The sequence below is a fragment of the Cygnus olor genome, chromosome 15 (genome assembly GCF_009769625.2).
Source record: "Cygnus olor isolate bCygOlo1 chromosome 15, bCygOlo1.pri.v2, whole genome shotgun sequence".
Classification (NCBI taxonomy): Eukaryota; Metazoa; Chordata; class Aves; order Anseriformes; family Anatidae; genus Cygnus; species Cygnus olor.
The window spans coordinates 11,774,226-11,788,880 of NC_049183.1; the positions used below are offsets into that span (position 1 = coordinate 11,774,226).

The 14,655-nt window shown below is 44.5% G+C and overlaps 2 protein-coding genes across 36 annotated transcripts in view; both read left to right on the plus strand.

Annotated features, from left to right (window-relative positions):
* Positions 1-2,601, plus strand: part of SUN1 (Sad1 and UNC84 domain containing 1) — a 34,668-nt gene extending 32,067 nt beyond the window's left edge. For all 32 annotated transcript variants that reach the window (XM_040574116.1, XM_040574109.1, XM_040574118.1 and 29 more), the window contains 2 exons: positions 338-430; positions 842-2,601. In XM_040574116.1, the coding sequence (XP_040430050.1) occupies positions 338-430; positions 842-955 (207 nt within the window). In that variant the 3' untranslated portion in view covers positions 956-2,601. The remainder of the gene's footprint in view (positions 1-337; positions 431-841) is intronic.
* A 499-nt stretch (positions 2,602-3,100) lies between these two features.
* On the plus strand, positions 3,101-14,655 carry GET4 (guided entry of tail-anchored proteins factor 4). Of its 4 annotated transcripts, none has more exons than XM_040574701.1 (9): positions 3,101-3,304; positions 6,563-6,641; positions 7,064-7,145; positions 8,126-8,275; positions 9,972-10,065; positions 11,888-12,028; positions 12,112-12,187; positions 12,598-12,670; positions 13,309-14,655. In XM_040574701.1, exons 1-9 carry the CDS (start codon positions 3,150-3,152, stop codon positions 13,395-13,397), a joined length of 939 nt encoding a protein of 312 aa, XP_040430635.1. In that variant the 5' UTR covers positions 3,101-3,149; the 3' UTR covers positions 13,398-14,655. The 4 variants fall into 4 exon arrangements, with proteins under 4 accessions (XP_040430635.1, XP_040430634.1, XP_040430636.1 ...); XM_040574700.1 differs by having other exon boundaries at positions 3,105-3,304; positions 9,927-10,065; XM_040574702.1 differs by lacking the exon at positions 3,101-3,304 and adding an exon at positions 3,625-3,867 and having other exon boundaries at positions 9,927-10,065.

The following is a 14,655-nucleotide window of genomic DNA, read 5'->3' on the forward strand; positions in this document are numbered from 1 at the left end:
TCTGATTCTTGACTTCTGTCTTGTTTATAACTGTGATGTTTACTCATTCTTGTTTGTCCTGAACACTTGATATTTTACACTGCAGTAGTGGTTCTGCTGTAGAAATTAAGGCGGTTGACTGTGAAAACTTGAAAACATAGCACAGGTATTAGCAGTGTAGAAAACTCCAATATGCAGCCGTTCCTGAACCAGCACTAAGTTGTATAGGAAACACTCTGTTCCTGGTTTGATAGACTTCTGGGTGCAGCTTGTTGATAATCAGTAATGTAGATAGGCTTTTAGCTTTTGCTTCCTTTAAAATTGAAATTAAAACAAAATCTTTGTCTTATTGTTATAGGGTTTAGATGATGAATATCAAGAAGAAGGTGTACTTCTAGGACAGTACGTCTACGATCAAGAAGGAGAGCCACTGCAGATGTTTCCAGTGATGGTGAGCCTGGGTGATGGGATTTAATTTGTCAGGCAAGGTAGTACCCAATGACCAGTGAAGAAAAGGGCCCCGTTCTCTGTTGTGCACTGTAAAAACAGAGGTAGAAAGTATCTGCTTGTCTACATCAATGTGTGGTCTGAGTAGATGAGAAGGGAGGAAAAGTTTGTGCCATCTGGACACAAATGGTGCGAAGATGATAAACTTACAAAGAGATGGTAAGCTTACTTCACACTTCTGACTCCATTAATAAACAAGTAGTTGCAAGGCAAGTAAAGTTTTTTTTAAGTGGTATGAAGTTCCCAAGGCATAATTTAATTAATAAAAGCTGTTAGTTGCAGGAAGCAGCTTCAGTTGTACTTGTTCATCCTAGGAAACCTAACTCTGTTTTGTGTTTGCTTTTTCCTTCTCTAGGAGAAGAGTAACAATGTATTCCAAATAGTGGAACTGAGAATTCTCTCTAACTGGGGACATGCTGAATATACATGTCTTTATCGGTTCAGAGTGCATGGGAAACCTGCCGAATAATCTACACTACAGCTTGGGTTGCTTTATTGTACATTTTGTTCTCAATTTGTATATACCGGAAAGCCTAGAACACTGGAATCTTTAAAGGACGAGGATGCAAGATATATACTACGGAATTACCAATCCTCTGATAAAGGCAGAAGACTGTCAGCAGAACTGTATAAAATAAAATTTATTTGCTCTCATGCTCAGCTTGTAATAGCCAGTTAGCTTCATATTTTTGTGTCCATGCTGAGAGAAATAATGCATGCAAACTACTCTGGTTCTTAAAGCGCAGTTAGCAAACAGGTGATATACCTATTTTATTACAAATGAATGTATAGGGTTTTTAAAAAGAATAAAAACCACACTTTTCTGCAACTAGGATCTTTTTTTTTAATTCAGGACTCAACTGCATATTTGTTAGCTTGGCACTGTAAGACAAATAACGTAGTACACTTTGAACACCAACTGTGGCTAAAGGTGTCCTTCAGTTGACCTTTTTTGTCCTTCTGCGGGATCTAAAAGGGCTTATTCAATAAATGTTGACTGCTTAACAAATATTACTATCAGGGAAAGTTAACACAACCAAAACTAGTTTAAACACCAGCGACTGAGAATGCTTTACTGCAACTTGTGGCCATGAATTGTTCTAAAAGTCAGGGATAACTTCTTAAAGTTACTTTAAGGGTTTTTACCATGGCAACTTGATTAGTTTAACTGCTGTATACTGTTTACTAAGCAATTTAGGAGGCTTATCAGCTCTCATACGAGCAGTAAATCCATCAAGGCTGATTTGGAACTAACCCTAGAGAAGGAAAATCTTAATTTGTCCAAAAATACCTTTGTAACAGTTCCTTAATCTGGTTTATTTTATAGTCAGTAAATGTTGTGCTGTGATAATGCAGGACGTGGAAAATACAACTGAAGTAGAGCTCGTTATTTAACATGTACAAGACTGAGTTATGCTCAGTGCTGCTCAGTACTGCTGTATTGGAATCTATGGGATATATGGGTGTTCCTGAGATCCTCCCCTGAAACTGAAGAAGATGAGAGTGGTGTCTCAGTCTCACTACATTTCTGTGTAGGTGTTGAGACTGCTTTAGGGCCGGCCTCCTTTGGGATTAATACTTTTGAAGATCCTTTTCAGAAAAGACTCCTAAAATGCACTTGTGTGCAGAATTTTTATCTTGCTATTACAACGCATTTTATAGTTACCTGTGAACTGTTAACACACTGAACTGCTGACTGGTTTTCTGAATAGAGCTATGTATGTTGCACAAGAGTCCTCGAATGTTTAAAGTCTCTGGGTGAAGAACTTTTTTTTTCACTCAAGCTAGAGACAGAACCTATGGCCTATGCAGAGGAGTTAGATTACACGTGTACAGGTGTTTTCATATTCTATGTTACATATTTAAAATTAGAATTATCCTGTATAAATTGAAATTAGGTAGCTAGGGTGGGAATATTTTGAATAACACTAACTTATTTTTAAAAAAGCAAGATAGGACTTTGTGCAATGTATTTTTGTAAATGCTTTTCAAATCGTCTGTTACTTTGCTGCCTCCAAAACTGACAAGATGCTATTGAAATGTTTAAATAAAGAGTTTTAATTTTTGAAAGTGCATGTAATATTTGAAATAAGAAATAAAGATTCTTTTTCTGTATTTTCTATGACCTATTGAAGTAGCTAACGAGAACAGATGAGACTGAACGAGCCACAAGGCTGAGGGACCTTTTGTCCTTTGCTGTGAGGGGCAGTGGAATACCCTGATGGCTTTAGTCTTATAATTACAGGAGCTGCAGGAGGGGTGTGTACATGTTAGGCAGCACGGGCACCCTAGGATAAATGTGTAGTGAATCACTACGGAATTTCTGGCGGACAAGGCTGGAGCGGGGAGGTTCTGGCAGCTGGAAGAAACTCTAAAAATGCCCAAAAAGCAGGCATTTGAGGGCAGCCTGTCCCGCAGTACCTCACTTTCCCTATGCCCCCTGCCTTTCCTGCCCCAGCCCCTGCCCTTCCCCTCCCCTTGGAGCCCAGAGCCCGCCCCGCCCCGCCCCGCCCTCTGGCGCCGCTCCGCGCAGCCGCGTCTTTTGACACTCGCCGGCCGCCGTCGCAGTGGGCGGAAGCCGGGCAACCGAGGCGCGACGCCGCTCCGGGCGTGCGCGCGCATGCGCCCTCCCTTCCCCTCACCCCCCCGCCTCCTCCGCGTCGATGGCGGCGGCGATTATGGCGGCGGAGCAGGAAGCCGCGAAAGGCGGCGGCAGGAACCGCGGCGGCGTGCAGCGCGTGGAGGGCAAGCTGCGCGCCAGCGTCGAGAAGGGCGACTACTACGAGGCGCACCAGATGTACCGCACGCTCTTCTTCAGGTACGGCCCGGCCCGCCCTGCCCCTCCCCCGCCCGGCCTTCCAGAGCCTTCCCACGTACCCTACCCTGCTGCCGCCCGCCGCGCCCACGCCGCCTCCGCATTGGTCAGAGTCGCTGCCTGTCTCCTCTTCCTGCCCTCTCATTGGTCCGCGGGAGGGGCGGGGAGGGGCGGGCAGGCGTGTGGCAGGGTAGGCTGAGAGGCCTGACGGGGCTCGGCCCGCGCTGAGGGGCGGCGGCGCCGCTGGGCTCGGGGGCGCTGAGGGGGCCCTGGGGGGGCTGGGGGGCGCTGAGGGGCCCGGCCCCGCCGGCCTGGGCACCGGGAGTGCCCTGAACAAGCAGCGGGGCCGCGGGGCTCCGCCAGTCACCTCTGACAGAGTTTAGTTAAAGCGTGTCCCCGTCAGCGCGGCGGTTGTGTTCACAACCGTGACCGAGGGGAGCAGGCCTGAGCGCTTATTCCGAAATATCACCTATTACGTCGCAAGAAACCTGATGTAAAACATTTTATGTTTATTTGCTGTTCACATCCATGGCGAGTTGCTGCGGGCAGCCTCCTTCTCGTTAAATGTAAGGCAGAGCCTTGCTTCCAGGGACAGGGGATAAGTGTCCCTCGTGGCGGCTTCCCCGGCTGGCCCAGCTGTGGTAACCGAGGCAGGAAGGGTGGAGGCGGCCGGGTCTGGCAGCCCCCCCGTGTCACAGCCCCTCAGAGACCCTCGCAGCGGGAAGGGGACAGGCCCGTGGGTGTCCTCATAGCCACAGAGCTCTGTGGGGACAGAGTCCTCGGTGTGTCATCAGAAGTGTCAGAGTGCATTGGCACTCTGATGGTGCATCGGCCACTCACGCTGCCAGCATATGAGTGCTGAGTGGCCTGCCCTGCTGCCCGTACTCAGCACCATTAAATTAAGGCAGTTGTGTTCTGTGGTACTCTTCTGGAGGGGTCAGTGAGGGCACCATCAAAGTCTTAAGACTTAAATTGCGTTGGAGAATAAATCCAAGACAAAGCAGGGCCTGTTTCATAGGAGGGATTATGTGATGTGGTGGCTGCAGTGGCGGGAGATGGCTTGGCTCAGCAGGTCGCTTCTCATCCAGTGTTCTCAGTGTATTAGCTCACATGCTTTGCTTAAGCCTCACTGAATTAATTTGGAATCAAAGTTCCGGCCTTTTCCGTTTTAAATGCAGGAGAAAGAAGGTACCCGTTTAAATAAAAAGGTGGTATTTGCGTAGCTAGGAAGGCATTTCCTTCCAGGCAAAAAGATGTAATGGGACTGTGGAACTTGTTGGGAAAGTCACTGAGGCCAGGAAGGAGTCCAGATAGTCTTGTCTGTTCTCTGTAAAACGTGTGTTACATGTAAAGTTTTCTGGAAAGACATTAACACAGAGTGAGGCAATCGCAGCTGCAGAATTGGAATTGGGATACCCCGTGCTTATTCACCGTAAACAAACCCAGCCAGTAAAATACCAGTCCGCTCTGTCATGAACTGCAAGTTAAACTTGAAATCCTGACTCGGTTCCAAAAGTCGTAAGCCAAGATGTGTTTGAGGCTGGCAGGGTGTTACTGTTTGGTTCTAAATGCCATTTAGATCGACGTAGTGAATATTTATTAAAAGTTCTTTGTGATAAAAGTTCTTTCAAAAAATCCCAGCACTTTTAAAAAGTATATGTATTTTAAAAGTTAATGTATTTTATATTGTAAAACTGTTTACAGTTTCTTTTCGTATTGGCTGTAACAAGTCCCAGATTAGGAGCTCCCAAATAGCTCTGGGAATCTACCGAAATTGAGTTTGTGGAAGTGGGATCCAGAGTGAGATTTGTGAGTCAAAACGTATAAGCAAACGTGGATGTGAGGCCAGCTGTAGAAGCGGTGGAGCCGCCGAGCTGCTTGCCTGATGTGGGAAGCACTCACTGTGGTGATCACAAATCTGAACTGCTGAGGGTGCTCGCTCAGACAGCCCCACTGTCACGCCATCCGTGCTGACCGTGTTGCTCACCCGTTTGGACAGAAGACCTGGGTGGTTTGCGAGGTGGTGAGCAGGGCGGGAGGACTCTGCCTCCTCCCTCGCTCACTGTCAGATCCGATTTTACCAGTAGGACTTGTTCCTGGGAATGTCACCCTGTGACAGGAACCTCACGTGCAGCACGAGGGCGTTGGGGAGCTACCGAGCGCTCCGTTTCCCTGCAGGCAGTGCCCCCCGCTGCCCCCCGCTGCCCCTCGCCTGCCTCACCCCCGTCACGCTGCAGGATGGGGCCCTGCAGCCGCGGCGCTGCCCTGGCCCTCAGGAGCAGGAGGGGTGAAGCAGGGGCCCAGCACAATCGGCTCTTGGGACAGAGCGAGAGCTGCTAAAGCAGTGCGGTAGAATCGGTGCCGTATCTTTTTGACCTGAGCACACTGCCTGCTGTTACTGACTAGTCAGGAAACGTGCTTTTTGAGAGGCAGCTGAGAGCAATGGAAATTGGGAGCTACGTCTGCTGCCACTCCTTAACCTCTTTTATAGGAAATGCCGAATTTCGGATCCAGAGATGTGACTGTCCAAGACCTTTAGTTGCCCGTAGTGGTGATGTGCAGGACGCTGTAATCACCGCACCATGTTAACAGGTTGCTGTTCTCGATGTAACTGTTGGGACCAAATTCTGTCCTGCTTCATTTCTTGGTTAACTCCCAGGTGAGGAAGGCAAAAGCTGCAGCAGGTGCATCCCGAAGCATTGCATTTAAGAGAACACTGTCACGTGTTGCATGGTAAATCTTGCTGGCCACTCTCATCTTTCTAGAGACCACCAGAGGGACCGGCTACTTTGGTTCAGCAGAGGGTCAGCGTGCGGCTGGTGTCCCCTTGCTGGCGGCAGAAATGGCGGTCAGAGGCGTAGAAGGGCAGGAAGCAGACCTCGGGGAGGAGGCTGGAGTCACTTTGTATTTCTTACACTGTCCCTGTGCCTGCTTTCCTTTTAGTACAAGCTGTGGTGCGACAGTCTGATCAGCACGGTTTAATGCCTTGACATCTTTTGCTTAGGTGAACTTCTGGGATCGTTTGTTCTTTGCTCCAGCCCAAATCAGTTTGGGAGCTCGGTATTCATTCTTACGCTATTTGCTCGTATTCAATCTAGTCACAAGCAGAAACCAAATCTAGCAGCAATTAAAGGAATGTCATTATTGAAACTAATCAGATTTAAAAATGAATGTCTTGCTGCCTCTGTTTTAAATTTCAGTGCTCTTTAATCCTTTAAATGCAATTCATTTAAGCATACTCCACTTTGGTGTTGTTTTCAGGTATATGTCACAAGGAAAACATCCAGAAGCGAGAGAGTTAATGTATTCGGGGGCTCTGCTGTTCTTCAGCCACAACCAGGTATGTCAGTGTTCTTGCATGGGGGTCGGGAGGGGTTATTCAAAGATTTTATGGAGTGAGCGCTGAATCCTCAGTTGGAAATGTTTGGGGTAATTGCTTGGTGATCTTTTGCTTTGTCTCTTTGTTGAGCTGTTCTCCACAAAGAAGGATTATTCCAAGCTGGGACACAAAGTAGAAGTGTTTGTGAGCATCCAAACATGATCTTAACCACATTTGTTTGCTTTCCTGAAGGCTTCTCTTAGATGCCATTGAGTTACTGCAAATTTTTGTAAGGAAGGATTGAAATTTCTTATCTGCCGTAGCTGTAGCTGCTGATAAAAATATAATATGCCTCTGACAAAATTCTGTGGGAGGAACAAAACTTTTCTTGATGTTTTCTTTACCGATACGTTCATTACTACTGGTATGTGTCTGTTTTGTAGCAAAACAGTGCTGCTGATCTGTCCATGCTGGTTTTGGAGTCTTTGGAGAAATCGGATGCAAAAGTAACAGAAGACCTTTTAGGTAAGGTGACCTTTGCTCTTTCTGTGGTGCTGTTTAGATATGTTTTCACCTCACAGCGACTGTTAAGTCTTGAAACCTGTGATCCTTTTTATCTGTCATCCCACATGGCTAGGGAGTAGAAATGAACTGAGCAGGTGCAATGAATGAACTGAGGGAAAATTTTACTAGAGAATAATGAGTTCCTGATAACTAACAATGCCGTGAGCAAGGGGACATGCTTAGAATAAACATCACTGTCTTACGGCATCCTCCTTTCTGCAATGCGAGGGTAGTGTTTTGTCTGCACAGTCACTCGTGTCTCCAGAGCTTTGGTGGATGGCACTTGCCCACCCTGGCAGTGTGGTGGTGCGTGCGGTGAATCAGCCCTTCACAAAGAATTTTTTCTTCTCTGACTCTGAGATTTGATAAGCAGAGAGTTCAGGAAGACCTTAAAATCTGTGTGGCCAGACTACTGCTGCTGCATGGGCAAACTGCTCCTCTTAACAACTATGGATAGAGGCAGAAGGGACAGAGGCTGCTCTTTGCTCCCTTAGACGAACTCTAACGTTTTCGTAACCCACCTCAGACTTCTGGTGGTCCTTTTCTAAACTACAGACTGTCCCTCGGAGCTGCCCAGTCAGTGGCAAGCACTCCTGTAACCTGAAGTCTGCCCTCCTCTTTGGGATTGAGTGGTGCTCTGGGATGCCCTGTCCCAAACCACGAGGCAGGGGAGCTGTCACCAGCTCTCTGCAAGGCCCAGCTTTTGGCAGTGGAGGGATCATTGCTGGCTGGTAGATGTGGGATTGACGTGATGTACGCAATGTATTTGCTCAAGTTCAGTGTCATGGTTTTAGTTTTAAGATGTCTTACAGAGACTGAGAAGGGAGCTTGCAGACACAACAGCACCGTATCTTAAGTGTTGTACATTAGGGATGCTCTAGAAGCAGCAGATCGTCCTATTTCTATTAATGCTAAATATTTGTGAATGTTATTGCTTCTAGAAAACTTGGCTAAATTGTTTAGTTTAATGGATCCAAACTCTCCTGAAAGAGTGGCTTTTGTATCCAGAGCCCTGAAGTGGTCTAGCGGAGGATCAGGAAAACTTGGACATCCCAAATTACACCAGTTACTAGCAATTACCCTCTGGAAAGGTAAGCAAAATTAAACTTTTTTGTGTGTATTTTGTTTTGAAAACGTTCAAAATATGATACTGTAGGAGACCTACTTTGGAAATAATCTACAGAAGCTGAGATGACAATGATTTCTGCTCTTACCTGATTTTTGCAATAACTTCAGTTTAATGTTACTAACAGTAAAAATCAGGCCTGTGGCTCTATGTTAGTGCAAAGTCCAAACACAGCTGCTGGCAAAGCTCTCTGCCAGAGGAAGGCTGATCCTTTGGACATTGAGGTAGTTTGATTAAGAGTCATTAGAAGCAAAATCGGTGGGGAGCAAGGCTGTTCTGTTGTTTTGTTTTGAAATCCTGGATAAACCCGAGAAAGATAAAAATACAGCACACAACACAGTCGTTGGATCTGCAGTTAGGTACTTTGGAGATGTTGAACAGCAGGCTTGTTTCAGGCATTTCTGAATGAATGCTGTTGTATTTGATTTATTTGGGATTGTCAAATGGGATGTCAAATAAGCTAACATGCACTAAATAATTATTTTAATTGCAGTTGATAGTCAGTTTTTAAAATCTTTTGTTCAAAACATACAAAGGTGAATGAAAACAGTTGTGTAAATGCCATCTCTTCGCTGGTTTCCTGTGAATTAAAGACAGTGCAAGCTGATAGTTCACTTACTTTAAATTTTCCTGTAGCTGTAATTGGTGATCATGGTTTCGCGTAATAGTCCTGATCCAATGGTCACCATTGCAGCTCATTGCCTTTTTGTGTGCCATATGAAACCCTGTAGCTGTTCTCATGGGACTGATGTTGGTTTCTGATGCCTGCTGCCAGCCAGAAAGAGAAGATCTTCCTCAGAGTATAAAAGTTAGAAGCTGAGATGTGATTAGGATAAGAAACGGTTGCATCCTGAAAGTAAAAAATCCCCATTTCGTAGGTGTCTGCTTGCCCTTCTTTTGAAGATCAAAGTGCACATTTTCTTAGTCTGTAGTTTTTGGGAGCCATTAGAAATGCTGAGATCTTTCAAGCAAAGCTTTACATTCCAAAAAGCGAAGCTTTCCAGTTTTGATTTGTCATCACATTGGTTTTGCATGATACTTAGCTTCAAGTTAAGTTCTAACAAACCATTTCCATTTCTTGCACCTTTTTTTCTGCATAATTGCTGTTCTCTTCAGCACATGGAAGCAGTTTTAATTTTGGTACCAAGAGTGGGCTAAGCTAAAAATAGGAGATGCCTTCTTTCTGTGCACTTAGAAAGAAGGATGCTGAAGGTGCAGCATCCTTGGTGCACAAGCTCTGATACAGAGTTGCTGTATTTCTTTCCTAAGTGCTGCTGACAGCACGTGAAATGTCTGCGTGCCGTTGGACAAAAGGCTGTGACCATGGCTCAAGCTGTTTGTCCCAGCGGTAGCCGGGCTTTGTGGTGGCATTGCATGAACTGTATTTTAATAGCACTTAGCCCAATGCATTTAGGATAGCGCATTTATTACCCCCTTTATAAATTGTCTGTAATTTACGTAGGAAAAACTCCGCTGTCTTTTTGCTAGTTGTCTTGTTTCCATACCTCGTGTGTAGCTCTCTTTCTAGCTGTCGTGTGCAAGCCTAACAAATGTGTTTTTGTGTTCAGCTGTGATGAACTGATTTCTTAAAAGCCATTTTCTTTTTCCTTTTGTAGAGCAAAACTATAGTGAATCTCGGTATCACTTCTTGCACTCCACAGATGGCGAAGGCTGTGCAAATATGCTAGTAGAATACTCCTCGTCCAGAGGCTATCGCAGTGAGGTGGACATGTTTGTAGCACAGGCAGTCCTACAGTAGGTGTTACATTTTTTTAACTGTTTTGCTGAGATGACACTGTGTTTGAGGCAAGTCTGATTAATCACGAGAACTGTAGGCTAACCGGGCATCTTTTCCAAAGCAACTGTGAAACTGGCCAGAGGTTCCAAAACTCGCTTTGTGTGGTAACAATAAAAAACCGTCTCAACACTGGCGTGTTGAAGGGGTGAAAGGGGGGGAAATGTATGAAGGTCCAAGCTTTCAGTGTAATCTGTTTGACCCTGAAAGCACAAGTCTTTCTTTGTGTTTACACTACTTTATGCCTAGTTAGGACTTATCCTAGATGGTCTTACCAAGGCTGGCACTAAGCGGGCTTTGTATTTACATTTAGCACGGTGCTTGCTCTCAGCCTCGTTGTCCTGAGATAATTAACGTAGGGTCACCCTGGTTTATGAGCAGCATAAACCGATGGTTTAACAGAGTTGCTGGTGGCTTTCATTTAAGCATTTATTTTGTAGGAGGTGGGAATGCAAGCTATTACGTGCCTTTGCAGAGCTCATGCACAATGAAGGCTGACAAAGCCAATTTTACTGAGTTTAATCAGTTGATGGCTTTCTTCAGTGAGGGAAAGCAGCTCATGGAGGAGTCTGAGGAGGAGGTGGAAACAGGACTGCAGCAGGGAGTCAGGAGAGAGTAGGTGTCGGGGGAGAGGGAGGAGGTGAGAGTAAGTCTGTCTCATTTGGCAGCCTTCAGCTGTCATGCAGATCTGTCCTGCTTTCCATAGCTGGTTGCTATAGATTGCAGCAATGTTGAGTGGCAGAAGATCCTTTATATAGGTCTACCGTATGCAGAACTCAAACAATTTTATGGGTCTTTGGGGGGGAAGAAATTCTGGGGAGAGGTTATGGGTAAGGGATTGTTTTTTCAGCGTTTAGACAGAAGCACTGCTACATCCTTTACCGGCCTATATCTCAAATACCACTCTAAGTCCTCTTACATAGCAGTTTATAGTCTAATGAAAATAATTGCAGTTCCTTGCTCAGCAGTAAGGCGCAAGAGCCCTGTGCCCTGCACATCTGAGGATACAGACTTGGAGCCTCTGACCAAGACTGAGACTGCTCGTGGCAGCCTTCCAAGCGCTTGCTGACAACGTTTGTCCCAGATAAAGTCTCTAAGGCCTCTGGGACTTGCAGAGATTGCCAGTTAAATTAACTAGACCTGAGGAAAGATCTGATCAGTCTGGGAAATCAATCTGTTAACTCGGCTGAGGAAGCCAAAGTGTAGCTTTAGTATGAGACTTAGAGGTGTGTATTAAACCCATCAGCGTTCCTGATGCCGTGTTAGTTTGAGTTAGCAGTAAGGGAATGACTGGTTATCGGACACTGACAGATAGGTAATGAAAAGAGATGTGTTTGGGAGAGGATGGGGCCAGAGAGAGGTCTTTAACTAGGTTTTTACCTCAGCATCGTAAACTCTGGAATAGTAAATGTGATATCATGTTTAATTTGAATCATGCAGTAGTCAGTCTTTATGTATTTTGATTTAATTGATGCTGTCTTTCAGACACCTGTGCTGTATAAAATCTTTTTAGATCTTGGTTAAACTCATTCTATTAATATTTAATGTCAGTTCCCCTTGTAACCCACTTACTCCACCGTGTAGTTTAGTAGCAATTTTCCCCTTCCTCAGTTGATTTCCAAACAGTTGCCAAAGTTGTGCGTTTGTACCAGTGAGCCTTAGAAGGCTTCCATGCACAAATAAAGTAGAAATTGTTGAATGCTTGGCTTTCCTTTTCTTTCTGCAGGTGAAATTTCTTTCCCTTTTATTTTTAACTTTCCCTGTTCTGTTTTCCTTTTGCAGATTTCTCTGCTTAAAAAATAAGACCAGCGCATCAGTTGTTTTTACAACATACACACAGAAACACCCTTCAATAGAAAAGGGGCCTCCCTTTGTTCAACCACTGCTAAACTTCATCTGGTTCCTGTTACTGGCCGTCGACGGGTACAGTCTGATTTTTCTCACTTTCTTCTTAGTTTCCTTTTCAGTGGTTACGGAGATTACATTTTTGGTTGTTTCCTTTCTAGGGGAAAACTAACAGTATTTACAGTATTGTGTGAACAGTATCAACCGTCACTGAAAAGAGATCCCATGTATAATGAGGTGAGTTACCAGTGACTGCAAGCAGGATTTAACCGGCAGCATTAAAGAGCAGCCATCTCCTGCTCCGTGACTTTGCAAACCACGCAGGTCACAGCTTACATAATCTGGCTGAGACAGCCACCAAAGGGCACTGGCTTTAAGCATTGCCTCTGAGTAGTGAGATGCTGGTAGACCTTCATACAGCGCTTGTTTTATATTTGAAGAGCGTGTTTTAGGAGTGCGAATGGAAAGCCATGCATGTGTAATGCACGACATTTTAATTTTCCTTGATGCCTTATTTCAGTAGAGGTATTGAATACAGCTTGTAGATAGAAGTCAGTGCGCTAGCTCATGTGATATGAGCACTGCCCGTGGCGTTTCCACCTGTAAATGAGGTAGCTGACTTTGTTCTCCACCTTGTGTCGTTTCAGTACCTCGATAGAATAGGACAGCTTTTCTTCGGTGTGCCGCCCAAGCAGACATCGTCCTACGGAGGATTACTAGGTAAGGTGTCTGTCAGCAGCTGTTTATACAGACAGCCAGGCTTTTCAGAGCTGTGCCTTACATAAAACAGGTATGCTGGAAACAGATAATATATTTTAACTGATAAATTGTTTTTTTCATAGCCTGTAGACACAATCACTACTATAGAATACATGATTAATTTTCACATGTGAAATTAATTTGGTGATGCTGTTAGACTTTTCCTCTTTGAGAAGGGGAGAAGCATGTAAATGGTCTTACAGTTAGTGTCTGATGCTCTGGTAGAACTTCCGAATGTAAAGGAAAATCTTATTTGTGTTCAGGCTTTATTTCCTCAGACTTCAGTAGCTGATTTTCCTAAAGTACAGTCTGTGGTTTTGGTAGAGCTCTCATCAGTGCTGATGTAAAACAGATGCTCCCACAGCATTCATTCATGAAAAACTGAAACTAATACAGGCTTTCTACAAGAAATTATAAGGAATAGAGAAAGCATACAGCTTTGGTGGGTATTCTTTTTCCAGTGTACTCTACAAGAAGAAATGCTATCAAAATGCAGCTTCCCAAATCAACTAATTACTAATGGAAACTATTTTACAATTAAAGTTTTTGAGATGAGAATGTAAAACGGGCAAGGTTGAATGTCCTGTATTTTATTCTAGGAAATCTTTTAAACAGTCTGATGGGAACTGGAGAAGATGATGACACAGAAGATGGTCAGGAAGACAGCAGTCCTATCGAACTCGACTGAATATTTTTGTCATTGGGTGCCGTGTAAATCTGATGATTCGATGACTCCAAAGACAGTTTTGGAATTGAATCCTGCAGTTGTTTCTTGGTGCCTAAAAGGGCTCCTCCGGTCTTTTAGAAATGGTTGCTGAAATGTTTATAATGTTCGGTCTATATTATTTATGTAAAAAAAAAAAAAAAAGAAAGAAACCAACAAAAAGTAGCCAAGAGAACCAAGCGGAGCAATTGTTAGCAGGTTTCCGATACAGCGGCTGGTGACTTTGATTAAACTATAGTCTTCTACGGTTTCTGATGCAGTATTCCCTTTTGCACAATAACTCTTTAAATAAAGCATAAATATGGGTCTTCTACTTCACGGCCTGCCCAATACCATCTCTGTTACAGGAAAGCCTCCTTGACCTCTGCCACCTCTGAGGACCATCTTGAGAGGCAGGGTGAGTTACTGAATAATTTATTTGTGAGGCTGGTGCCAAAAGTACTGTGAGTTGAGCCAAGCAGTATAATACGAGCTGCACATCCAAGAGACACTGATCCCAGGAACTCGCTCCCACTGCAGCGACTAGCAGACACGCCAGTCATGCTGCCTTCCAGGCTGCCTAGGAGCTGGCGCTGGCTGAGCCCACGCATGTGTTTAGCTGATACTTTCTGAAAAGCACAAGATTGAATTGCTCTTGAGTAAAAGCCGAGCAGTGGAACCCAGGTGGTTGGCTTCCACGTGGATCTCTCTTGCCTAGGTATAAAAATTTGGCCTCTAAAATACCTCCTCTGACTCCTGGCTCTCCTCCTTTGGAACAGATTCTTTTTCAGTGTAAGTTCACCACCATAAGTAAAAGCGAATTGCCACAAACAATGTATGTGTTTGACCTGCAGCTACATGTAAAGAAAAGGGATACTGCAGAACTTTTGGTTCTTATGATATATTTATTTTTCTTGGGTGATTGATTCATTTAACACTTCATGTAAAAAGAATAAATCAATAAATAATGGAGTAACTTCAACCCCAATGGTAGGCATAACAATTCTACATCTCCTCCTCTTTGATGCAGCACAGCGGATGTCAGTGGTACAGCGAATGGATGAAATGGGGAAACGCTTTATTTTTTCATGATGAAAATAAGAAGGCTTAGATTAATAAACAGCAATCATGCATGGGGGAGGGAGGGATTAATACAAATTTATTGACTGTAAGAAAAAAAAAAAGGCATTGAAAGGCAGACTGTGTTAATTGTGAAGTCTCAAATAAACACTTTATACCAGGA